The 27,020-nt window shown below is 46.4% G+C and overlaps 1 protein-coding gene across 3 annotated transcripts in view; it reads right to left on the minus strand.

Annotated features, from left to right (window-relative positions):
- The window catches only part of fastkd2 (FAST kinase domains 2), a 53,884-nt gene extending 30,831 nt beyond the window's left edge, over positions 1–23,053 (minus strand). For 2 of the 3 annotated variants that reach the window (XM_038787586.1, XM_038787588.1), the window contains exons 1-6: positions 22,950–23,053; positions 20,530–21,345; positions 17,094–17,197; positions 9,444–9,552; positions 3,967–4,090; positions 2,708–2,847 (exon numbers count right to left, since the gene is read on the minus strand). In XM_038787586.1, the coding sequence (XP_038643514.1) occupies positions 2,708–2,847; positions 3,967–4,090; positions 9,444–9,552; positions 17,094–17,197; positions 20,530–21,261 (1,209 nt within the window). In that variant the 5' untranslated portion in view covers positions 21,262–21,345; positions 22,950–23,053. Of the gene's footprint in view, positions 1–2,707; positions 2,848–3,966; positions 4,091–9,443; positions 9,553–17,093; positions 17,198–20,529; positions 21,346–22,910 lie in introns of all 3 variants that reach the window. The other variant, XM_038787587.1, reaches the window with a different exon arrangement.
- Between the last annotated feature and the right edge of the window lie 3,967 nt (positions 23,054–27,020).

Genomic DNA, 27,020 nt, shown 5'->3' on the forward strand with positions numbered 1-27,020 from the left:
CTCTTAACTGTGGAATTGCACCAATAGTAAAAATCAATGAAGAAGTATTTGAGTATTGATGTCAACCTGCTTGGGTTGAATTTACACAAAAGCTTAGAAGTTAACTGCTCCTGATGCATTCTCTGAGACAACGTATATACCAAAGTCCATTTGCTAACTAATCAGCAGCCTCTATTCGTTGGTATAAATTGTTGTTCGCTTTGTGAATCTGGTCTGATGAGTGCCCCACATTCTGAGGAATGTTCATGACAATTTTTGGCTCAGCAGTAGTAGTTATTAAAAAAGGCAGATGTGGCCAAATACTTATAAAAACAAAATATGTTTGAAACGGCAAGCGAGCTGAAAGAGGACAGATCAATGTTCCAGGTTGATCAGTCTCTATCAGAACTCTCTGCACAGTTCTTTTTTTACAATTAAAGGGCAATTTTAGCATCACCAATCCAGCTTCCCTGCACATCTTTGGGTTGTGAGGGGTGAGACCCACGGAAGAATGTGCAAACTCCACATGGACAGTGACCCGGGGCTGGGATCGAACCCGGTCCCCAGCGCCTTGAGGCAGCAGTCCTAACCACTGCGTCTCCATGCTGCCCCCTCTGCAAACTTCTTTTTTCAACATCTTTTCTTTAACCTCTGACGTGAGCATTGGTTACTAAGATGGAGGACCTTCAGCTGTCGGTCACTGCAGCCCAGAACAGGTGCATCATAGAATGATACAGCACAGAAAGGGGTTCAGTTGGGAAGCAGTGGTGTAGTGGTATAGTTGCTGGATTATGCTCTGTGGTCCCGGGTTCGAATCCTCCAAATGGCAGATGGTGACATTTGAATTCAATAAAAATCTGGGATTAGAAGTCTAATTATAACCATGAAACCATTGTTGATTGTCGTAAAAACTCATCTGGTTTGCTAATCGAAGGGGAATCTGCCGTCGTTACTTGGTCTGGCATATACTTGATTGCAGATCCACTGCAATGTGGCTGACTTAAATGCCCTCAGGGATAGGCAAGATATGCTAACCCAAAGACATCCACATCTCATAAATGAAAAATAAATGCGGCCCAGCCCATCTGAGCTGAGCACAGTAAGAAGTCTTACAACACCAGGTTAAAGTCCAACAGGTTTGATTCAAACACGAGCTTTCGGAGCGCAGCTCCTTCCTCAGGTGAATGGCGAGGTATGTTCCAGAAACATTTATATAGACAAAGTCAGAGATGCTGGACAATGCTTGGAATGCAGGCAATCAAATCATTACAGATCCAGGGAGAGGGATAATCACAGGTTACAGAGGTGTAAATTGTCTCAAGCCCGAACAGTTGGTAGGATTTTGCAAGCCCAGGCCAGATGGTGGGGGGTGGATGTAGTGCGACATAAATCCAAGATCCCTGTTGAGGCCGCACTCATGCGTGCGGAACTTAGCTATAAGTTTTTGCTTGGCAATTCTGCGTTGTTGCGTGTCCGGAAGACTGCCTTGGAGAATGCTTACCCGGAGATCAGAGGCTGAATGCCCTTGACTGCTGAAGTGTTCCCCGACTGGAAGGGAACATTCCTGCCTGGTGATTGTTGCACGATGCCCGTTCATTCGTTGTCGCAGTGTCTGCATGGTCTCGCCAATGTACCACGCTTCGGGACGTCCTTTCCTGCAGCGTAAGAGGTAGACTACATTGGTTGAGTTGCACGAGTATGTGCTGCGTACCTGGTGGGTGGTGTTTCCACGTGTAATGGTGGTATCCATGTCGATGATCTGGCATGTCTTGCAGAGATTGCCCTGGCAGGGTTGTGTGGTGTCGTGGTCGCTGTTCTGAAGGCTGGGTAATTTGCTGCAAACAATGGTTTGTTTGAGGTTGCGCGGTTGTTTGAAGACCAGTAGTGGGGGTGTGGGGATGACCTTGGCAAGGTGTTCATCTTCATTGATGATGTGTTGAAGGCTGCGAAGAAGATGTCGTAGTTTCTCCGCCCCAGGAAAGTACTGGACGACGAAGGGTACTCTGTCAGTGGTGTCCCGTGTGTGTCTTCTGAGGAGGTCGGTGCGGTTTTTTGCTGTGGCGCGTTGGAACTGTCAATCGATGAGTCGAGCGCCATATCCCTTTCGTACGAGAGCATCTTTCAGCATCTGTAGGTGTCTGTTACGCTCCTCCTCGTCTGAGCAGATCCTGTGTATACGGAGGGCTTGTCCATAGGGGATGGCTTCTTTAATGTGTTTCGGGTGAAAGCTGGAGAAGTGGAGCATCGTGAGGTTGTCTGTGGGCTTGCGGTAAAGCGAAGTGCTGAGGTGACCGTCCTTGATGGAGATGAGTGTGTCCAAGAATGCAACAGAATTTGGCGAATAGTCCATGGTGAGTCTGATGGTGGGATGGAATTTATTGATCTCATCGTGTAGTCGTTTCAGTGATTCTTCGCTGTGGGTCCAAAGCAAAAAAATGTCATCGATGTATCTGGTGTATAACATCGGTTGCAGGTCCTGTGTGGTGAGGAAGTCTTGTTCAAACTTGTGCATGAAGATGTTGGCATATTGAGGTGCAAATTTGGTCCCCATGGCTGTTTCATGCATCTGGGTGAAGAATTTGATGTCAAAGGTGAAGACGTTGTGATCTAGAATGAAGCGGATGAGTTGCAGAATTGCATCTGGAGATTGGCAGTTGTTTCAACCGCCCCGCCACCACCAAGTTACACAAAGCGGGTCCTTCAGACTAGACTCTAGTTGCCATCTCACCTGCTTAACCTGCCAGATATCCAGGGTTGATGCCATATGGTTGCCTGCGGCACTAAGTAGATCAGGGTTGCGGTACTGGAGACTCTTGCATGACTGCAAAATGTGCACGAGTCGCCAAAATGGGACACCGTGGATATTTTCTGGAGGAATAATATGGTTACAATTAGACATGGTAAGAGTTCCTCATCTTTCTCTTTTCACATGGAAATCACAGTCCAGCAATCCTGGTCCACTGGAATTACATACATTCCTCCGCCACATTTCAAGGGCATGGGAGCCCTTTCCATTCTGCCTTCTTATTATAATCCCTGTTGTTCTGCTGTAACTTCCTTGAGATCCATATTTTGTTTCTTTCCTTGTCCCATTATCATCCTACTTTGCCTTTGTTTTAATCACAACTTAAACAAAGAGAGGGTAGTTTAGGGAGGGAAACACATATGAATTAGGAGCAGTCGGCCCCTCGAGCCTGCTCCACCATTCAATAAGATCATGGCTGATCTGATTGTAACCTCAACCCCACATTCCTGCTCACTCCCTTGTCAATCAAGAATCAATCCAGTCTATCCAGCTCTGCCTTAAAAATATTCAAAGACGCTGCTTCCACTGACTTTTCAGGAAGGGAGTTCTAGAATCTCAACCATCTGAGAGAGAAATATTCTCCTCATCTCTATCTTAAATGAGTGACCCCTCCCCCGATTTTGAAACAGTGATCCCTAGTTCTAGATTCCCCCACAAGTGGAAACATCATCTCCACAGCCACCCAGTCAATACCCCTCAGAATCTGTTTTTGTTGTCTTTTTATAATTAATTTAAAGTACCCAATTCGGCTTTTCTTTCCAATTAAGGGGCAATTTAGCATGGCCAATCCATCTACCCTGCACATCTTTGGGTTGTGGGGGTGAGACCCACGCAGACATGGGGAGAATGTGCAAACACCACACAGACAGTGACCCGGGGCCGGGATCGAACCCGGGTCCTCAGCGCCGTGAGACAGCAGTGCTAACCTCTGTGCCACCATGCTGCCCTCCTCTCAAAATCTTAATCATTTCGAGAGTCTTAAGGTTTTCGAGCGTCTCTGACCTCAGCAGCTGAAAATACAGCTGCCAACAATTAAAATCAGGTCTTTGCAAAAGGCCAGAATTGGAGGAGCTCAGAGATCTGAGAGAGTCGTTGGTTGGAGGAAGTTATGGAGATAGGTTGACACGAAACGATGGGCCTTGAAAATAAGGCCGAGAATTTTAAATGCAAGGATCACTTACCGATTAGTCTGTTACCGCAGGCTTCTAAGAGTGGGTGTGAGCGGTGGCCCATTGCTGCCAGTGTGACAAACATATACTGAGAATTGGGAAGAGTGAACTTGTTCAGCAGAGAGAGTGCTTTGTTCTGTCAAACAGAGAGCAAGAGCTTTTAAAATCACATCACAGCAGCCTGGAACAATATTAGGTCTGAATAGTTTAAATAACACAATGCCACGTAACTGAATTGGAGCCTTAAAATTGTAGCATTCTGCCAATGATATGCATAGCAGCAGTTACATGAATGAAGTGAAAGAAGTGCAATAGTTTAAATAACACAATGCCACATAACTGAATTGGAGCCTTAAAATTGTAGCATTCTACCAATAATATGCATAGCAGCAGTTACATGAATGAAGTGAAAGAAGTGCAATATCCATCTCATGATCTATAGCATCCTCTACATGGTAGAGTAGGATTGTGTCACCAAGACTAAAATACTCGCTGACCAGTCAGTTCCTCAAGCCTATTCCACCATTCAGTTAGAATCATGGTTGGTCTGTATCTTTACTCTATTAAACCACCTCAGTACCATATCCATAATGGACTTACCCAGCAAAAATCTATTAACTTTTGCCCCTTCCAATGCACACGTAGCTGGTCTCCCACATTGTACTCTCATAAACTTGAGGTCTTCCAAAGCTCTGCTGCCTTTGTCTTCACTCGTACCAAGTCTCATTCATCCATCAATCTGTGCGGCTGCACAGTGGTTAGCACTGCTGCCGCACAGTGCCAGGGACCCGGATTCGATTCCAGCCTTGGGTGACTGTGTGAAGTTTGCACTTTCTCCCCGTGTCTGCGTGAGTTTCCTCGCCACAGTCCAAAAATGTGCAGGTTAGGTGGATTGGCTATGTTAAATTGCCCTTAGTGTCCAAAGACGTGCAGGGTAGGTGGGGTTACAGGGATAGGGCAGTGGCTGGGCCTAGGTAGGGTGCTCCATTAAAGGGTCGATATAGACTTGATGGGCCAAATGGCCTCCTTCTGCACTGCAGGGATTCTACGGATTCCATGCTTGTTGACCTACTGTAGCTCAAGTAACATCATGATTTTATCATTCTTATCCTTCTTTTCAAATCCTTGCATTGTTTTACCGCTCCCTAACACTGTAATCTCTTCCAGTCCCACAACTTTGAGATATTGGTGCGCCTCTAACTGTTGAGCATTCTGGATTTTAATTGCCTCACTATTGGCGGTTGTGCCTTGAGCCGCTCCGCGGCTCCGCCTCTCGACCTCAATTTTGCCCTTTAAGACACCTCTTAAGACCTACTGCTGATCTGACTTAATATCTCTTTATGTGGTTTGGGGGTCATTGTTGTTTAATAATGCTTCTCTTGTTATTATTAATCTCAATAATTAAGCACGGTAGCATGGTGGTTAGCATAAATGCTTCACAGCTCCAGGGTCCCAGGCTCGGTTCCCGGCTGGGTCACTGTCTGTGCGGAGTCTGCACGTCCTCCCCCTGTGTGCGTGGGTTTCCTCCCGGTGCTCCGGTTTCCCCCCACAGTCCAAAGATGTGCGGGTTAGGTGGATTGGCCATGCTAAATTGCCCTTAGTGTCCTAAAAAATAAGGTTAATGGGGGGGGTTGTTGGGTTACGGGTATAGGGTGGATACGTTGGCTTGAGTAGGGTGATCATTGCTCGGCACAACATTGAGGGCCGAAGGGCCTGTTCTGTGCTGTACTGTTCTATGTTCAACTTTGACATTTACAATTGCCCCCCCCCCCCCCCACCCCCCACAGACTCAAAGCTTTTTATTAATTAAAAAGGAGAGAATTGCACATTCCCACAACCCTTTGTGTGGAAAAAGTGCTCCCTGAATTCACTCTGAATGGCCTGTGGCCTGGCTCTAATTTTAAGGCTCTGTCCATTGTTCTAACCCCACCTGAGGAAACAGGGTGGTAGGGAAGAATCTAGAAACTCCTTTAATCATCTTTAGCACGTGGATAAAAATCACCCCTTAATCTTCTAATTTCAAGTGAATACATGCCCATTCTAAGTAAAAAGTCGCCATAGTCCCAGGTGACCGTAGGCTGCTTTCCCCTTTGAGGGGTTAGCTGACTGGTGGTGATTTAATCTGAGGATTACCACACCTCAGACGAGGGGCAAGATCATGAATAACCTCGGCTAGTATGGGAATTAATTAAACCTGTTGGCGTCACTCCGCATCATGAGCCAGCTGTCCAGCCAACTGAGCTAAACCGGTCCCATGGTATGATTCTGGTGAATACGCACTGCAGCCTCTCCAAGGTTAATATATCCTCTACGAGGTACAGCACCGGGCACTGAACGTAGTGTTGCAGGTGGGATCTTACCAGAGTTCTGTGCAGCTTAATGGTTTTGTTTTGTTTCCTCTAATCCCCTGTTATCAACATATGTATTAGGAGCAGGCCCTTCGGCCACTTGGGCCTGATCCCCCATTTAATAAGATCATGGCTGCTCTGATCTACTTTTCTGTCTACCCCTATATCCTTTGATCCCCTTGTTAGTGAAGAATCTACTGACCTCTACCTTGAAAATATTCAATAACCTTGCCTCTACTGCTCTCCAGGTAACAGAGATCCACAGACTCACGACCCTTAGAAACAAATTCTCCACATCTCTGTCTTTAACGGGAGAGACATCCTGTTCTTAAACTCAGTCCCCTAGTTTAAATTTTTTTAAAAATCCATTTATGGGATGTGGGTGTCACTGGCTAGGCCAGCATTCATTGCCCATCCCTAGTTGCCCTTCAGAAGGAGGTGGTGAGTTGCCTTCTTGAACCGTTGCAGTTCCTGAGGTGTCGGTATACCCACAGTGCTGTTTGGGAGGGAGTTCCGGAATTTTGTCCAGGCGACAGCGAAGGAACAGCGATATATTCCCAAGTCGAGGTGGTGAGTGACTGAGAGGGGATACTCCAGGTGGGTGGTTCCCAGGTATCTGCTGCACTTGTCCTAGATGGTAGCAGTCATGGTGCTATCTGAGGAACCTTGGCGAGTTACTGCAGTGCATTGTGGATAGCACAATAGCTTCACAGCTCCAGGGTCCCAGGTTCGATTCCGGCTTGGGTCACTGTCTGTGCGGAGTCTGCACATCCTCCCAGTGTGTGCGTGGGTTTCCTCCGGGTGCTCCGGTTTCCTCCCACAGTCCAAAGATGTGCAGGTTAGGTGGATTGGCCATGATAAATTGCCCTTAGTGTCCAAAATTGCCCTTAGTGTTGGGTGGGGTTACTGGGTTATGGGGATAGGGTGGAGGTGTTGACCTTGGGTAAGGTGCTCTTTCCAAGAGCCGGTGCAGACTCGATGGGCTGAATGGCCTCCTTCTGCACTGTAAACTCTATGATAATCTATGATCTTGTAAATGGTACACACGGCTGCTGTCTGTGGTGGAGGGTTTGAATGTTTCTGGTCCACAGGTTCTAATTCTAGTTCCGGTTCTACCATGGAGACATCCTTTCAGCAACCACTCTGTCAAGCCCACTCAGGATTTTATACGTTTCAATACGATCACCTCTCGTTCTTCACTGGGGTAAAAGACTAACTTGTCTTCATAAGAGAATCCCTTATCCCAGGAATCAGTTGAGTAAATAAAGCATCATGCACCCTCCCGTGTATTAAATCCAAGCTGCAGGCGTTACCCAAAAGGGGTTGCTGAAGTAAACCAACTGAAACTTTGCTAGCCACGGGATTTGAACCCACGCCTCTGAAAAGATTAGAATCTAAATCCAGCGGTTTAGACCATCCGGCTACACTACTACCTCTTACCTTGCAAGGTACTCTACCAAGATGTCGGTTGGTAATATTAATATACTGGTGCCTAAACCTGCAGTCTGTCAATGATGAGCATGCACAACTCCAGCTCTGCAGGCCATCCCAACCCCTACAGCCAATTGCCTATTGAAAATGGTGCCCCACTTCAAATAGGAAGGGATACTCCTTCACTCCCACTCTTCCCCAGCCAACCAGGTTCCTTTGTTAGAATTTTAATCATTTTCTACTCTGTCCTCTCCCACCAAGAAGGAATGGATGGACGGCAAAGGTCACCAATTCTATTCTGTGCCTTTGTCAGGTGGCATCACAAATGAAGGATATTGCAAACATCCTCTCCCCCCAACAAAACAAATTTGAGTCTGTTCCTTTTCACAGATGACACTGAAATAAAAATACAGTCTTGGTAAAAGTGATGGTTGGAGAAACTCACCAAGCTCATGTCCCTGACAAATGAAACCTGTTATTCTTACCTGGCCTGGGTCGACATGAGACTTCAAACTATTTTGGGAGGGTTAAATCAAACATCCCTACATTAAAATAAAAATCACATGCTCATCAAAAGCTTACACCGAGTGAACTTAACACATCCTCAAGGACGTAAAATCAGCAGAACTCGCCAGCTAGGTTGTATCTAACTAGGAGATGCCGGTCCTATTATTAGGTGAAGGTTTAACAATAAACCGTGCTGTAGACAAGATTGGAAATTAAACAATGTTCTGTGTACTAACTGTATAAGCAAACTCTATCTGTGACTTTGTGGAGAGAGCTGTATTAGAGTGCTCTCCCTGTGAGAGTTGTATTAGAATACTCTACCTGTGAGAGTTGTATTAGAATCCTCTCCCTGTGAGAGTTGTATTAGAATACTCTCCCTGTGAGAGCTGTATTAGAATACGCTCTCAGTGAGAGTTGTATTAGAATACTCTCCCTGTGAGAGTTGTATTAGAATACTCTCCCTGCGCGAGTTCTATTAGAATACTCTCCCTGTGCGAGTGGTATAAGAATACTCTCCCTGTGAGAGTTCTATTAGGATACTCTCCCTGTGAGAGTTGTATTAGAATCCTCTCCCTGTGAGAGTTGTATTAGAATACTCTCCCTGTGAGAGTTGTATTAGAATACTCTCCCTGTGGGAGATGTATTAGAATACTCTCCCTGTGCGAGTTGTATTAGAATGCTGTCCCTGTGAGAGATGTATTAGAATACTCTCCCTGTGAGAGTTGTATTAGAATCCTCTCCCTGTGAGAGTTGTATTAGAATACTCTCCCTGTGGGAGATGTATTAGAATACTCTCCCTGTGCGAGTTGTATTAGAATGCTGTCCCTGTGAGAGTTGTATTAGAATACTCTCCCTGTGAGAGTTGTATTAGAATACTCTCCCTGTGAGAGTTGTATTAGAATCCTCTCCCTGTGAGAGATGCATAATTGCTGAGAGCTTTAATTAGAGAACAGTGCTGTTTCGGAGGTTTCTCTGGTGCAATGCTCTCCATGCTTGGATCATGAATAAACTAATGAAACCTGTCCCTGGGTCTCCTGTTGTTAGTTGGAAGATGTGTACCACAGCATAACCAAAGTGGTTGACTCCTAACTACCCTCTGACGTGGCCACCACTGCCTTCTCAGAAGGCAAGCACATTCCGTGCAGCTAATGCCAGCCTTGCCAGTGACGCCCACACGCCGTGAATAGAAAAGCAGTTTCCTACCTCCAACTTCTTCTTCAGAGCTAGTGGGGCATCTTTACCAATACACCTCATCATGGTCTGCAGGGCCATCACTCTCTTGATCTCTGGAATACGTAGCTCTACGAGGAGCCTGCAAGAGCCACACCAAACAAATTATGCATTTCTCTTTACAAGGATGCAAAAACCTACTGCTTCTGAATTTCACCTCCAGTCATTCTGGGTCATATAAAGCCTGGCGCAGAAGAAGAAATCGGAGGGAATGTTGGCACTAACATTTTGCTTAGGACTTCCGATGGCGACCATGGAGCGAGTTGTCACACACAGGGCAGATCCAGCACGAAGGCTTTGATTTGAGCTCTTTTTACCTGAAGACGGGGGAATTGCGAGAGGAAAGTGTAGCTGAAGGTGTGCAGGAGATGTTCGCCCCAGGGAGCGGCATGTCTGTTGGTTAGTAGACACGGCACAAGAAGGTTATACTCTCCCTGTGACAGTTGTATTAGAAAGCTCTCCCTGCGAGAGATCTATTAGAATACTCTCCCTGGGAGAGATGCATTAGAATACTCTCCCTGGGAGAGATGCATTAGAACACTCTCCCTGGGAGAGATGCATTAGAATACTCTCCCTGTGAGAGATGTATTAGAATACTCTCCCTGGGAGAGATGCATTAGAATACTCTCCCTGGGAGAGATGCATTAGAATACTCTCCCTGTGAGAGTTGTATAAGAATACTCTCCCTGTGAGAGTTGTATAAGAATACTCTCCCTGTGCGAGTTGTATTAGAATACTCTCCCTGTGAGAGTTGTATTAGAATACTCTCCCTGTGAGAGTTGTATTAGAATCCTCTCCCTGTGAGAGATGTATTAGAATACTCTCCCTGTGGGAGATGTATTAGAATCCTCTCCCTGTGAGAGATGTATTAGAATACTCTCCCTGTGGGAGATGTATTAGAATCCTCTCCCTGTGTGAGTCGTATTAGAATGCTGTCCCTGTGATAGATGTATTAGAATGCTCTCCCTGTGAGAGTTGTATTAGAATACTCTCCCTGTGAGAGATGTATTAGAATACTCTCCCTGTGAGAGATTATTAGAATACTCTCCCTGTGCGAGTTGTATTTGAATACTCTCCCTGTGAGAGATGTATTAGAATTCTGTACTCTCCCTGTGCGAGTTGTATTTGAATACTCTCCCTGTGAGAGTTGTATTAGAATGCTCTCCCTGTGAGAGATGTGTTAGAATACTCTCCCTGTGAGAGATTATTAGAATGCTCTCCCTGTGAGAGTTGTATTAGAATACTCTCCCTGTGAGAGATGTATTAGAATACTCTCCCTGTGAGAGTTGTATTAGAATAGTCTCCCTGTGAGAGATGTATTAGAATACTCTCCCTGTGAGAGATGTATTAGAATACTCTCCCTGTGAGAGCTGTATTAGAATCCTCTCTCTGTGAGAGATGTATTAGAATCCTCTCCCTGTGAGAGATGTATTAGAATCCTCTCCCTGTGAGAGTTGTATTAGAATAGTCTCCCTGTGAGAGATGTATTAGAATGCTCTCCCTGTGAGAGATGTATTAGAATACTCTCCCTGTGAGAGATGTATTAGAATACTCTCCCTGTGAGAGATGTATTAGAATACTCTCCCTGTGAGAGCTGTATTAGAATACTCTCCCTGTGAGAGCTGTATTAGAATCCTCTCCCTGTGAGAGATGTATTAGAATCCTCTCCCTGTGAGAGTTGTATTAGAATAGTCTCCCTGTGAGAGTTGTATTAGAATCCTCTCCCTGTGGGAGATGTATTAGAATACTCTCCCTGTGAGAGTTGTATTAGAATAGTCTCCCTGTGAGAGTTGTATTAGAATACTCTCCCTGTGAGAGATGTATTAGAATACTCTCCCTGTGAGAGTTGTATTAGAATAGTCTCCCTGTGAGAGTTGTATTAGAATAGTCTCCCTGTGAGAGATGTATTAGAATCCTCTCCCTGTGAGAGCTGTATTAGAATCCTCTCCCTGTGAGAGATATATTAGAATCCTCTCCCTGTGAGAGTTGTATTAGAATAGTCTCCCTGTGAGAGTTGTATTAGAATAGTCTCCCTGTGAGAGATGTATTAGAATCCTCTCCCTGTGAGAGTTGTATTAGAATAGTCTCCCTGTGAGAGTTGTATTAGAATAGTCTCCCTGTGAGAGATGTATTAGAATCCTCTCCCTGTGGGAGATGTATTAGAATGCACTCCCTGTGAGAGTTGTTTTAGAATAGTCACCCTGTGAGAGTTGTATTAGAATAGTCTCCCTGTGAGAGATGTATTAGAATACTCTCCCTGTGAGAGTTGTATTAGAATAGTCTCCCTGTGAGAGATGTATTAGAATACTCTCCCTGTGAGAGATGTATTAGAATGCTCACAGTGATCTGATGGTGGCGTTGGAGGCGGAGTTGGGGCTCCTGTCGGACCGTTGAAAGTCATTAAGGGCAACGGTAGAGGAGCAGGAGAATAGATCTAGAAAGCAGTAACTGCATATCGTTGGTCTTCCTGATGGTGTGGAAGGCATGAGCACCATAAGATGCATCTGAAGGATGCTGCGGGGCTTTTGGCAGAGGGAATGCCGGACAAGGCCCCAGAGTTGGACAGGGCGCACAGGTCCCTAAGGCAGAAGCCAAGAAAGGGGAGCCGGCTCGGGCAGTGATTGTGAGGCTCCATAAATTTGTGGAGTATGAGACGGTCCTGCAGTGGACCAGGGAGAAGAGGAGTTGCAAATGGGAGGGGAACAGCGTCCGAATCCACCAAGAAATTGGAGCTGGCAAAAAGGGCCGGGTCATCAAGGCCAAAGCGGTTCTATACCGAAGGCAGACCAGGTATGAGGTGCTGTACTCAGCAAAACTATGGGTGATGGTTGAAGGCCAGGAATACTATTGCGAGTTCCCAGAGGAGGCCGAAGATTTTATCAGAGACCATAAGCTGGGGGAGAACTGAACGTTGATGGGAGATGGAGGAGCTGGAACAACAAAGTTTGGAAGATGCGGGTAGTGTGGATTTTTTTTTCCTTCTCGGGTGGGGCAATTTTGTTGTTTGTTAAGCTGCAATACGTTTGTAGGGGGGAGCAACTGCAACCCCCCCCCCCCCCCCCCACACCCACTTGCCTTGGTTTTTCTTTTTTGTAGGAGGTGAGCTGTGGCTTTGGATCTGTCTTTGTGTGGGTGAGGGGGGAATGTGACGTGGCAGGGTTGGAGCAGGAACAGGGTCATGGATGGAGAAGGGGGCCATCTTGGATAGGCCTGATTTAGGGTGAAATTAAAGGGGGCAAAATTGGAATGGGAGAATGGCGGACATTAAAGGGGAATAGAGGAACAAGCCTCCAGTAAGGTTCGTAATATGGAACGTACGGGGGCTGCATGGGTCGGTGAAGAGATCTCAGGTCTTCACACACTTGAGGAGTTTGAAGGCAGGGGTGATCTTTCAACAGGAGACGCACCTCTAGGTGAAGGATCAGGTTCGGTTGAGAAAGTGATGGGTGGGTCAGGTGTTCCACTCGGGGTTTGATTCAAAGTCACGGGAGGCGGCCAATCTGCTGAGCAAAAGGACGGAGTCTGTAGGAGCCAAGGAAGTGCGGGATCCAAGGGAGATATGTGATAGTGAGCAGGGTGTTGGAGTGGATGTCGGTGGTGCTAGTATGTGCCAAATGGAATGACATGGGGTTTGTGAATGAGTTGCTGGGAGCGATTCCAGCCCTGGGCACACATCAGACGATTATTTGGGGAGGGGGGACACGATGATTTCAATTGGGGCTGGAACCAAGGATGGACAGGACGTGCCCTAATTCAACAGGAAGGTTGAGAATGGCGAATGAGCTGGGAGGGTTTATGGAAAGGATGGGAATGGTGGATTGGTGGAGATTTAGGAACCTGGGGGAGAGGGAGTACTCCTTCTTCTTGCACGTGTACAAGGTATACTCCTGAATTGACTTTTATGGGGCGGTATTGGCGGCCACATTTTGGGAGGCGCTGAAAGCGATGGTTCGGGGGTGTTCACCTTCTTCAAGGTGCTCAGAGATAGGAGAGAAGATAGTCGAGGTGGACAGGAAATATTTGATGGGCCCCATTGAGGAGGAATTGGCGGAGAGAAACAAGTTACAGGGGCGGTTCGATAGTATGAATATGGAGACAATTACATTTTCTTTCTTTTGCGACCTTGAGGTTTACTTCGCACACAATGGTAGTGATAGTGTCGCTATTTTATGGTGAGCCGTATGCTGGTTCATCAGCTACGCAGGCAGGCCGCGTCCAGGGAAATCCTGAGAGTACGGACAGGGAAAGGGGAGGTAGTGTCAGAGCTGGAGAAGATAAATGAGGCATTTAGGGAGTATTATGAGAATTTGTATAGGGCCAATCTGGGTGGTGAGGAAGGGGATATGGGGCAGTTTTTGTACAAGCTGTAATTCCCACGGCTGGATGAGGAGGGTAGGCAGGCGCTGGAGGAGCCACTACGGCTGAGAGAGGTGATGGATAGCTTAAAAGGGATGAAGTCAGGGAAGGCCCCAGAGGCTGCGCGGTTACTTGGTGGAGTTTTATAAGGAGGTTGCGATGGAGCTGGCACCACATCTATTGGGGATGTTTAGCAAGGCACTGGAAAAAGGGGAGTTGTTGGAGATACTGACCCAGGCGTTGACCACATTAATCCCGAAGAAGAAGCATCTGCTAGACTGCGGGTCCTGTAGGCCCATATCACTGTTAAATACGGATGTGAAAGTGTTGGCTAAGTTAATGGGAAGGATGGAAGGATGCATTCCAGGGGTGGTTGCAGAGGACCAAACAGGTTTTGTGAAGGGCAGGCAGCTTTCCATTAACATTAGGCGGTTATTAAATGTGATCATGACCCCCATCAAAAGGACAGTTACCGGAGGTAGCGGTATCTATGGACACAGAGAAGGCTTTTGACCAGGTGGAGTGGTAGTACCCGTTCGGTATACGTTCGAGGTTTTGGGAAGGTTTGGGTTTGGGCCAAAGTTTGTGGCGTGGGTGCGTTTGCTGTTCGCGGCCCCGGCAGTGAGTGTACGGGCAAACAAGATGAGTTCATGGAGCTTCGGGCTGTATAGGGGAACGAGGCAAGGGTGCCCACTGTGGCGATGGCTCTTTGTAGTGGCAGGGGATTGTGAGGGGAGTAGGGAACACTGGGTGTCGTTGTATGCAGATGACTTGCGGCTCTTTGTATCAGACCCACTGAAGAGTATGGGGAGAATTGTGGGCACACTAGAGAGGTTCACGGTCTTCTTGGGCTATAAGCTGAATGTTGGAAAGAGTGAGGTGTTTCCGGTGAATGAGGCAGGTCGGGGATCTAATCTGAGACCTTTGCCACTTAGGGTTGCCAGGGACTGGTTTAGATATTTGGGGGTTCAGGTGAGGGGCATGGCCAACGATGCACAAGTGGAACCTGACAAAGTTGGTGGAGGAGGTAAGGGAGGACTTTAAGAGATGGGATACGTTACAGCTGACACTGGCAGGGAGCGTCTAGGTGGTGAAAATTCAAACTGTAAATTGTGAGATGTGGAGAATGTTCTTCGATTTATTTATGCTTTTGAACTTTTGAATATGTTTGGAATAAAAAACATTTTTTTTTTAAATGAAAATTTTGCTGAGCCACCCCTGCTGGAAGCTGACAGTACATATTGGGTAAACTGTGCACTCCCAGTATATTAATCTCCACCCATTAACTTTGAACAGATGTACAAGTGGGAGTTATTATACAGTTACAGCAAGTGATTAGGAAGACTAGGGCAGCACAATACCACAGTGACTAGTACTGCTACCTAACGGTGCCGAGGATCCGGTTTTGATCCCGGGCTGGGTCACTGTCCATGTGGTGTTTGTGTGTGGGTGAGGCAGGGATGTGCAGGGAAAGTGGATTGAATTGGCCACACAAAATTGCCTCTTAATTTTAAAAAAATTTTTGAAAGTGATGAGGAATACAAATGGAAGAGGGCAGGACGGTGGCACAGGGGTTAGCACTGCTGCCTCACCGCGTCAAGGTCCCAGGTTTGACCCTGGCCCTGGGTCACTGCCCGAGTGGAGTTTGCACATTCTCCCCGTGTCTGCGTGGGAGATGTGTAGGGTAGATGGATTTGCCACTTTAAATTGCCCTTCATTGGAAAAATGAATTGGGGACTCTAAATTTATTTTTAAAAAAGGGAATGCAAATGAAATGTTTATCGCAAGGATAATAGAATAGAAAAGTGGGGAGGTTTCACTGCGGCTGCACAGGGCCTTGGTGAGACCACATTTGGAGTACCGTGTACAGATTTGGTCTCTTCATTTTATAAACTACATAATTGAGTTGGAAGCAATTAAGAGAAGGTTTACTCGACTGATTCCTCGGATGAGAAGTTTGTCTTTTGAAGAAATGTTGAACAGGTCAGGCCTATACCCATTGGAATTTAGAAGAATGAGAGGTGATCTTATTAAAATAAATGAGTCTGAGGGAATTTGGCAGGGTGGATACCAGGAGGATGTTTCCACTTGTGAAGGAAACTAGAACCAGGGGAGTTTAGGATTGAGATGAGTAGAATGTTTTTCTCTCAAAAGGGTCGCGAGCCTGTGGAATTCTCTTCCCCAGAAAGCAGAGGAGGCTGGGTTAGTGAATTTACTCAAGGTAGAGTTAGACACGCTTTTGATACACAAGGGGTCAAGGCTTAGGATGGACAGTGTATTTGAAACCATAATCAGATCAACTATGATCTTATTGAATGGCGACACAGGCTTGAAGGGCTGAATGGCTTGCTCCTGCTCCCAAGTCCGATGTCCCTATTACTTACGTGTGTGAAATCTCCCAAACTCTGGGCGTGCGTCAGGAGTTACAGAATTGAATCAGTAATAGAAGGGCAGCATTATGAGGATTAAAGGACTCCCTCCCCGCCCACTTCATTCTGTGCTTCTGACCTGATGCAACAACGCAGGCCCAGCAATATGAGGAGCACAGAGCTAACACAAGGATAGTATTATCAGATAGAGGTGAAATGGCAGAAGATCGTTTCAGTACGAGGGTTAGTTTCTAAAAAGAAAAATAGTTTTAAAACAGTCCGACCAGTTTTCACATAATTTCAACTTCCTTTTTTCAATTGCTGTGATTTTTAAAAATACAATTGATTTGTATAGAAGGATGCTGAGGCACCGGAAAAGGAGAGAAACATTTACCAAGGGTAACACCAGAATTGAGGAAGTACAACTGTGAGGAAATCAGAAATCTGAGCTGTTTCCAAGAAAAGAGATGGCTATGGAATAAACTGTTAGAAGTCTTTAAAATTACAAAGGGGTTTGATAGAGCAGATGGAAGGAAAGAATTTCCACTTCTAAAACTAAGGACCATCCAGATAAGACAGTCCCCTAATAAATCATTAAGGAGTTCGGAGAAACATCTTTATTCTGACTGTAAGTTAGAATGTGGAACTTGCTACCACAGGGAGTGGCTGAGGTGAACATCGTAGATCCATTCAAGGGGAGTTTGATAAAGAGCTGAGGGAGAAAGGAATAAAATGATATACTGACATGTGGCCTGTTTGGAGCATAAATACCAGCACAGATAGTTGGGTCGAATGGACTGCTTCTGTGGTGCATGGACTCCGTGGAATAATGGCAACATTTCTAACACGTACTGAGTTGGGGCACTTATGCAAGAAGAGGTTGAGTTAATGGCCTTACCTCAGGCCCATCCGCAGTGTGCTGACACTCTTGCCGTCTTCCATGTTCTTCAAACAATTGGACAGCACGGAGAGAGCCCTCTCGTCAAATTTGTTCAGACACTCCTATAACACCACAGACAGACCAGGCAGGTTATACAGGGGACCACGGCAGCATCCAAACTCAAATTCTCTGGATTTCCAGCCCAGTAACATCACCGCTATACAACCATAGCATTCAACAACCGGCAGAATGCTGACAAAACGTGTGGTGGGAATGAAAGCTGACTTTGACCCACCATTGACAGCCGATGAAGAATTGAGTTCATGTTGGCACATAAATACTCGGCGTTATTCTGTAACCCACCTTATTCTGTAACCCGTCTTACATTTTTCAGATGGAAAAGAATAAGATGTTGCTTTCTAAATTAGTTCAAATAGTTACACAGTACTGAACATATGTACTTATTAATACGTACATAAAATAAAAACCTCAAAACTGGCCATTCAGCCCCTGCAGTTTTGAGCCTCCTGCTGTCCTTCCTCATCTAACTCCATCAGCATAATCCCCTGATCCCTTTTGATTGTCACATGCAGGCAGATTTCATACTCTAAAGGACATTAGTGAACCAGGTGGGTTTTTACAACAATTGGCAATGGTTTCACGGTCATCATTAAACTTTTCAATCCCAAATTATTGTTGGATTCAAATTTCACCATCTGGCATGGTGAGATTCGAACCCGGGTCCCCAGAGCATTACCCTGGATTGATAATCCAGTGACAATACCACTACGCCACTGACTCCCCTATTTCAAGCACTCCCTGTGGTAGCCAGGTCCATGTTCTTCCTACTCTCTGTGGAAGAAATGTTTCTGAATTCCCGTTTTTCTGTATAAAGTGACCCAACGGCCTCTAGTGATGCTCTTCCCCTCAAGAGGAAACATTCTCTCCCTATCAAAACATGTCATCATTTTAAATAACCTCTATCGGGTCAGACCCTTCAGCATTCTCTTCTCCCCAGTCTTTTCATCCTTTGGTATGCCCTCATACTTATGGTAGCATCCTCATGAATCTTTTTTGCACTCTCTCCAGTACCTCGATTGCAGAGACATTCTGGCCCTGCTGTGGCAGATATGGCAATCCATTCAAATCCCCACTGACTTTGGTGGGACCGGTAGATATCACCCGGGGAAGGGCTGGAAACCCCTCCCTTTATACCTTTTTTACAATATGGCAACATTTATAGAATTATAGAACGTACTGGGGGTGTGATCTAACCAAAACTTTATACAAGCTTCAAATAACTTTGCTACTTTTCGTATCCTTCCAAACATAAACCCCTTGTTCTTTTTATGCCCTCATTAACCCATGTCACTAACTTTTGGTGGTTTGTGTATTTGTTCTTGGAGACAAGAACAAATCCTCCCTAACAGCGCTGTGTGTATGCCTACACCACATGGACTGCAGAAGTTCAAGAAGCCAGCGCACCACCACCTTCTCATGGGCAATTAGGGATGGGCAATAAATGCTAGCTTAGCCAGCAAAACTTACTTCCCAGGGTAAAAAAAGGAGGCGGAATTGGGCAGGGAAGGGAATTCAAGTGGTAGGGACCTCGGCAACTGAAGGCAAGGACACCAAGGGTGGAGCAATTATGATTGGGAATACAGCAGAAGCTGGAATGGGAGGAGCGCAGATATCTTGGAGGGTTGTAGGATTGGGGATATCAGGGAGTGGCAGGGCCATGGAGAGATGTGAAATTTTAAAATCAAGATCCTGCTTGGCTGGGAGTCAATGTGGGTCAGAGAGCACAGGGGATGATTGGGGAACGGGAGTTAGTACAAGTTGATATGTGGGCAACAGTGTTTTGGATGACCTCATGTTTAAGGAGGGTAGAATGGGAGAGCAGCGAATAACCAAGTCTAGAGGTAACAAAGTAATTGATGAGAGTTTCAGAAGCAGATGAGCTGCAAATGAACACCTATCTGTTACTGACACTTGATTAAGGATGGGAAACTAAAAAGTCTTTTTAAATAGAAAACATTTTTTGGGCTGCAGGGTAGCACAGTGGTTAACACTGATGTCTCACAGCACCAGGAACCCGGATTTGATTCCAACCTCGGGTGACTGTGTGAAGTTTGCACATTCTCCCCGTGTCTGTGTAGGTTTCCTCCGGGTGCTCCGGTTTCCTCCCACAATCCAAAGATGTGCAGGTTAGATGGATTGGCCATGCTAAATTGCCCCTTAGGCTGGGGTTACGGGTTGGGGGGGGGGGGGGGGGAATTGGGCCATGGTGGAGTGCTCTTTTCAAAGGGTTGGTGCAGACTCGATGGGCCAAATGGCCTCTTTCTGCACTGTAGGGATTCTATAATTTTCCGTTTACTCTGGGCATGAATCTGAAATGAAATGAAAATTGCTTATTGTCACAAGTAGGCTTCAAATTAAGTTACGGGTCGCCACATTCCAGCACCTGTTCGGGAGGCTGGTACGGGAATTGAACCGTGCTGCTAGCCTGCCTTTTTTTCTGCTTTAAAAGCCAGCAATTTAGCCCAGTGTGCTAAACCAGCCCCTCCGCTGCCGAAGAATAACAGGATAGAAGGACAAACAAATTTGGGGCAGGAATGGCCTATGTCTATCAGCCAATTTGCACTCTCTTTTTAGACTTTCCGGTTTGAATGTATTGCTTCAGTTTTGTGAAACCAGAGAAAGAAAGTTTCAACTGATGCAAAAAAAAAAGTTTCTTGACATGCTACCATCCCTCGGTGAGATTCTCAGAGCCTCCAGAGCTGAAATTGCGATCGGCGCGGGGATGGAGAACAGGCGCCAAACCTGAGATCGGGTCCAACGGCGCTCACGCAATTCTCCAGTCCCCAGCGAATTGCTAGCAATCGCGCGCGGTTGGTGCGGCACCGGTTGGGGCCATTGAAAGAGGCCTCCGTGGCAATTCACCGAGTGCAGCTGGCCGAATTCTCAGTGGGGTAGTTCTCTTATGGTGGGGGACGGGGGATCCTTCACTGGGGGATGGGGGGCCTCCAGGACGGCCAGGCTACCAATCGGGGGCCACTGATCTGCGGACACGTGCAATCTTGCCGGGGGGGGGGGGGGGGGGGGGGGGGGGGGGGGGGGGCTATCTTCTTGGTGCCAGTCCGCGGTGTGGGTCCACCATCATGTCATGCGGGGCAGCCACGCAGGCCGACGCCATGCGTAGACCTCTGACCAGAAGTGCAGCACCCCGTATCGGCAACCGGAGCTGCGAGGAGCACTCAGGGGCCCTTCAGGTAAGTGAATCGCTCTGGACTTTCTTCAGGAAAGTCTGGAGTGATTCGGCCCGCGTTTTTTCGCGGGCATGGGGACATAGCCCCATCATTGGAGTATCCCGCCCCTATCTTGGAGCCATATTCCAGTTACTCAGCCTACAGTCCTAGCCAGTGACCCTTTGTAAGGCACCAGTTGAACCTACCTGGGTCACTCTCAGCAGTGTGTGAATGAGTTGGCTGTTTTGGGAAACTCCAATCTTTACCAAAGCGAAGAGACTGTATGCCAAGTCATTACTATTCATTGACTGAGCTTCCTGCAGTGCCTGCTGGCAGATCGTCTCGAAGGCCGGATGCTCAAACATTAGCTTTCGCTCGTATCGTTTTTGATCCTCTGACATCCTCTTGGTTGTCTTCCATATGGTCATCAGGCAACTGCTGATCCTTCTCCGGGTCATTGTGGATTCTGCGTATAAGTCTAGCACATCGGTGGGAGAGGTGCACCTCTGAAGCCTGTCAAAGAATTGATCCACAGATTTTTCCCTTTCCATTGATGTTAGGGTTTTCTGCTCAGTGATAAATTCCTCAGAGAGTGGTTCTAGGTTTCTTGCCATTTCTCTTTTTGATGAATGGCGAATGGAAAGACCAGAGTTACCACTGATTTCTCTGCTGTGGGTATCCCCATACTCGGACTCATTTTCTAATATGGCTGTGGGAGTTTGCTGCAGTGTCTTTTCAGAGGAATACAATCGGATTGTTAAATCCAAATTATTTCCCAAACAATAAGGGAAGCCATTCTGCCTCTTCAATGGTGTAATGCCATACTTTTGGATGCGAGTAGCACAGCTTGTAAAATCAGTTAAAGCACATCTGCGGGAGAGAAAGCTGCACAGTCTCAAATTTCTGACAAGCTGATATCCAGCAGGGTGGATATTCATGGTGAGGAAACGAAGAACAAAGACACTTTCAATCCATTTCACTTCAATAGTCACAACGGAATAACCACAGTGCTTTCTTACAAGCTGCAAAAAGAAAAGGAAACAGTTAATGTTGTGGCATTTTGGAAATTTGAAAAGCATTACAACCTAGCAATTCCTCTGCTCTCAACATTCACAGGTTACAGTTTTCCTGCTTCCCTGGATGGTAACACTTGCAGGTTTGGGAGGTTCTGTTGAAGAAGACTTGATAAGTTGCTGAAGTACATCCTGTAAATGGTACACACTGCTGCCATGGTGTGCCAGGGGTTGGGAATAAATTCTGAAGATGGTGGAAGGGGTGCCAATCAAGGGGGTTGCTTTATCCTGGATAGTGTCAAGCTTTTTGAGAATTGTTGAAGCTGTGCTCATCCAGGCAAGTGGACAATAATCCATCACACTCCTCACTTGTGCCTTTAGATGTTGGTCAGGCTTTGGGAGTCAAGAGAGTTAAATTCCCAGCCACTGACCTGCCCTTGCAGCCATGGTTTTTATATGGGCAATTCAGTTTCTGGTCAATGGTAACCCCCCAGGATGTTGAGAGGGGTGAAAATTTGAGATGATGACACCATTGAATGTCAAGACTAAACATTATTTTATGGTGGAAGAAATAGATATTTAAGGTAATGGCCAGACAAATCCTTTCATCAATCAATACTGAATGTAATTCAGCAATATTACTAAAGATAAGGGGAAGGAACTCCATTGACCAGTAAAAGAGGGGATAAACTGAACATCAAATTTATCATCAACAAATTGAGTGCAGGGATCAGTGGGCAGACTTCTATTGTTCTCCAGATAAAACCTAATTATTAGAGCTTCTGGAATCTGAAATAAAAACAGAAAATGCTGGACAATCTCAGCAGGTCTGACAGCTTCTGCAGAAAGACAACAGAACAAACATTTCAATCTGGATGACTCTTTGCCAAAGCAACCGAGAACTGGAAATAGGATGAGATTTATACTTTTGTGGGGGGTGGCAGGTATCAGTGAGGCTCGATACAGGGCTAGGCATAGGTGGAGATTGACAAAGATGTTGTGGACAAAAAGACAAGGAATGTAAATGATGGTGATCAAGGCTAAGAAGGGCGTTGACAGAGGCATATTAAGAGATCAGAATGTGTTACTTGCAGAACAGAGGTAAGCAGTATGTCAAAGGACAACTTGCACAAGGAAACAATGGTCCTAGTGGCCCTCTATCCAAATCCACTGTTTCACATCCACCTCCCCACAACAGTATTAATCTAATCTAATTTCCAGTCAGAAGTCATAGAATCCCTGCAGTTCAGAAAGAGCCCATTGGAGCTGCACCGGCCCTCTGAAAGAGCATCCTACCTAGGCCTACTCCCTACCCTATCCCTGTAACCCCACCTAACCTGCACATCTTGGATACTAAGGGACACTTTAGCATGGCCAATCCACCTAATGTAGTAGTCTCCAGCTTTGAGAAAGAGTCATCCATGCTCGAAATCTTAGATCCGTCTCTCTCGCACCATAGACCTACTGCGATTGTCCGGCATTTTCTGTTTTGATTCAATTGCCCCCTTCCCCCCCGTTAGCTCCTCTCCCCTCCACTCCTTTCACGGACACTCAATCCCATGGGAATGTCCCACCTGAAGGTGCCAGGCCTTTAACCTGAATCTCCTGCTCACCTCCACTGGAACCCACTCACTCACAGGTTATTAGGGCGCCGCCATCTTGGGAACTCTGACGTCTCGCGAGATTCCCGCCGCGCTGAAAGGATAGAGCGGTTTCCTAACGCATCCCCCACGGAAGTGATGACACCGCTCCGCTAGCGCAGGCGCAGAGCAGGCTCAAGTGGCTCTCCAGCTGCAGCCCTGACCCAGAATCTATTTCAGCCCATGCCTTTGAATGGCTTTTGCAGTTTACGTCCTCAACCCTAGTGTTTTTTCAAGATGATAATCTTAAAGTTAGAGTTAGGAATGAAATTGGAAAATACTTTTTTCCCCCACAGGAAAGGTAATAAAAAACGTCTCCCCCCACCCGAAAAAAGCTGCAGGTTTTGGGGCTGTGATTGATATTTTTTTAAAGATGTCAAGAGATACAAAACAAATGTACCAAATGGGATTGAGGCAGAGATCAGGCATTGTCTAACTGAATGCAGGAACAGGCCCGAGAGGCTGAATGACTTACTCCTCTTCCAATATTTCTGGTCACCTGAATGATATTCATGTAACTCATTGACTGAGTTTGGTTAACTCCCTGTCCCCTAACACCAGCAACATTCAAAAATTTGTGCCTGTCAAATGTGTTCATCCAAATTCTGTTGCCCACATCCTAACTCATACCAAGTGCAATTCAGATATTAGCTCAATGCTGATTGACCAACATGGCTTCTTGTCCAGCATGTCACTGAGCTAAATCGCTGGCTTTTAAAGCAGAACAAGCAGGCCAGCAGCACGGTTCGATTCCCGTACCAGCCTCCCCGGACAGGCGCCGGAATGTGGCGACTAGGGGCTTTTCACAGTAACTTCATTGAAGCCTACTCGTGACAATAAGCGATTTTCATTTTTCAAATCCCTACATGGATGTCCTTCTCCCTCATTATAATAACCAGACAATTTTTTTGTGATATTGATTTAGAGATCAACATTGGCTAAGTCACGTGCGATAACTCCCCTGCTGTTTTTTGATAGTGCTACAGGATCATTTACACCCACTTGAGAGGGAAGGCAGGGCCTCAGTTTAACATCACATACTTGAGGGCCAACCTGGAATGGTCAGCCTGGATTGTTTGCACAAATCTTTGGACATGGACTATGAAACCTACTACCTTTTAATTCAGTAGGCAATAATGCTACCCACTGAGCACCAACATCCTGGGGTTACCATTGACCAGAAACTAAACTGGACCATCCATATAAATACTGTGGATATATGAAGCAGGTTCAGAGGCTGGAAATTCTGTGGCAGCTCCCCCCCCCCCCCCCCCCCCCCCCCCCCGCTGACTCATAAAGCCTGTCCGCCATCCACAAGGCAGAGGTCAGGATTGTGATGGAATACTCTTCACTTGCCTGGATGACTATAGCTCCAACAACATTCAAGAGGTTTGACACCATCCAGGACAAAGAAGCCTACTTGATTAGCACGCTATCCCACAGTCATGCAACCTACAACTGATGCACAGTGGCAGCAGTGTGTACTGTCTAAAAATTGTACTGCAGCAACTCACCAAGGCTCCTCAGACAGCACCTTCCGAACCCACAACCAAGGCAGCATATACCTGGGAACACCACTATTCAAGTGATACACCATCTTGACTTGGAACAATATCACTGTTCTTTCACTGTTGCTGGGTCAAAATCCTGGAACACGTCAATAACAGCACTGTGGCCATCCCTACACCACATGGACCGCAGCAGTTCAAGAAGGCAGCTCACCACCACATTCTCAATGGGAAGTAGGAATGGACAATATATGTTGGCTTAGCCAGTGAAGCCCACAACTACCAAAGCATAAAAAGAACTGACAAAATTATTAGTCAAGGATTCTAACTGCTTTATACAGGACCTATTAATATTTTTCACTTTTCAATCCAAGACAAAACACAAATGAAAATGACTGTGCCCTTTATTGAATATATATTAACACAGAATTAACACCGAAAAGTAGAGATATATTTTTGTAGATGGGACATGCTTCCACTGAAGCTGGTGGGGAGGGTTCAGACGGTGAAGATGATGGTCCTTCCAAGACTGCTTTTCTTTTTTCATTGTGTTTCAATGTGCCAGGGTTTAGAGAACCTCAAAGTGTATCATGGAGTTCACCTGACTCACAACTTTTAATAGATTGTGGTATGGGGAGCACATGGCCCACTCTACAGGTGTGGTACAGCAGAAATGGAAAAGTATTTTTTAAAGCAAAACAATGTTTATTCTATGAACTCAAGTTAAACTTTTTAAAACATACAGTAAACATCTTAGCAACCATTAATTCAAATACAACCCCCAAAGAATACAGCACTAAGTAATCCTTTAAGCTTTCCTTTTGACATCCATAAGTCTTAAAAACAAAACCTCTAACAGAAGCACATCAGGTTAAAGTCACCACTGAGAGCAGTTATTAGTTTTAAATCACCAAAGGATCGATTTACAGTTTTTAGATTATGGAGAGAGAGAGAGACTAATACCCCTTCTGGCTGTGACTGCAGCTATCCAGCTCTGAAAATAAAACTAAACCACACCCTGCAGCAAACAGCCTAAAACGAAAGTAAAAAAGCTGTCAGGCAACCCAGCTCCACCCACACTCTGACATCACTGATAAACACCCATTTCTTTTTTTAAAAATAATTTTTATTGAAAAATTTTGAATTTATACAACAACGAACCATAATAAAATACCAAAAATAACAATAATATTAGCAATCATAAACATTCGCCCCACCTCCATGAACAACACAGCATTTTAACAACAACGCAAATTAACACAATATTAAGTTACATAATAGAAACTACAATAAGGAACACCCCCCTTACCCCCCCCCCCCCCCCCTCCCCGGGTTGCTGCTGCTATTGACCAAGATACCTATCTTTGAGCCAGGAAGTCCAGAAAAGGCTGCCATCATTTATAGAACCCTTGTATTGATCCTCTCAGGGCAAATTTGACCCTTTCCAATTTTATAAATCCCGCCATGTCACTGATCCAGGTCTCCACACTTGGGGGCCTCGCATCCTTCCACTGCAGCAAGATCCTTCGTTGGGCTACTAGGGACGCAAAGGCCAGGACACCGGCCTCTTTCGCCTCCTGCACTCCCGGCTCTACCGCAACTCCAAAAATCGCGAGTCCCCACCCTGGTTTGACCCTGGATCCAACCACCCTCGACACCGGCCCCGTCACCCCCTTCCAGAATTCTTCCAGTGCTGGGCATGCCCAGAACATATGGGCGTGGTTCGCTGGACTCCCCGAACATCTGGTGCACCTGTCCTCACCCCCAAAGAACCTACTCATCCTAGTCCCGGACATGTGGGCCCGGTGCAGCACCTTAAATTGGATGAGACTAAGCCTCGCACATGAGGAGGAAGAGTTAACTCTCTCCAAGGCATCCGCCCAAGTCCCGTCCTCTATCTGCTCCCCGAGCTCCTCCTCCCATTTAGTCTTCAACTCTTCCACTGATGACTCCTCCACCTCCTGCATTACCTTATAGATGTCAGACACCTTCCCCTCTCCGACCCACACCCCCAAAAGCACTCTGTCCATCGTCCCCCGCGAGGGCAGCAAAGGGAATCCCTCTACCTGTCGCCTAGCAAACGCCTTTACCTGCAAGTATCTGAACATGTTCCCTTGGGGAAGACCAAATTTATCTTCCAGTTCCCCCAGGCCCGCAAACCTCCCGCCAATAAACAGGTCCCTTAATTTACTGATGCCCACCCTTTGCCACCCCCTAAATCCCCCATCCCTGTTCCCTGGGATGAACCGATGGTTGCCACCCAATGGAGCCTCCATCGAGCCCCCTGTTTCCCCCCTATGCCGTCTCCACCTCCCCAGATTCTTAGGGTCGCCGCCACCACCGGGCTCGTGGTAAACCTCTTAGGGGAGAGCGGCAATGGCGCCGTTGCCATGGCACCCAGGCCCGTACCTCTACATGACGCCATCTCCATTCTTTTCCACGCCGCCCCTCCCCCCTCCATCACCCATTTACGCACCATTGATACATTGGCCGCCCAATAGTACCCCAAAAGGTTGGGCAGCGTCAGCCCGTCTCT

Source organism: Scyliorhinus canicula, chromosome 2, assembly GCF_902713615.1.
Source record: "Scyliorhinus canicula chromosome 2, sScyCan1.1, whole genome shotgun sequence".
NCBI classification, from domain to species: Eukaryota; Metazoa; Chordata; class Chondrichthyes; order Carcharhiniformes; family Scyliorhinidae; genus Scyliorhinus; species Scyliorhinus canicula.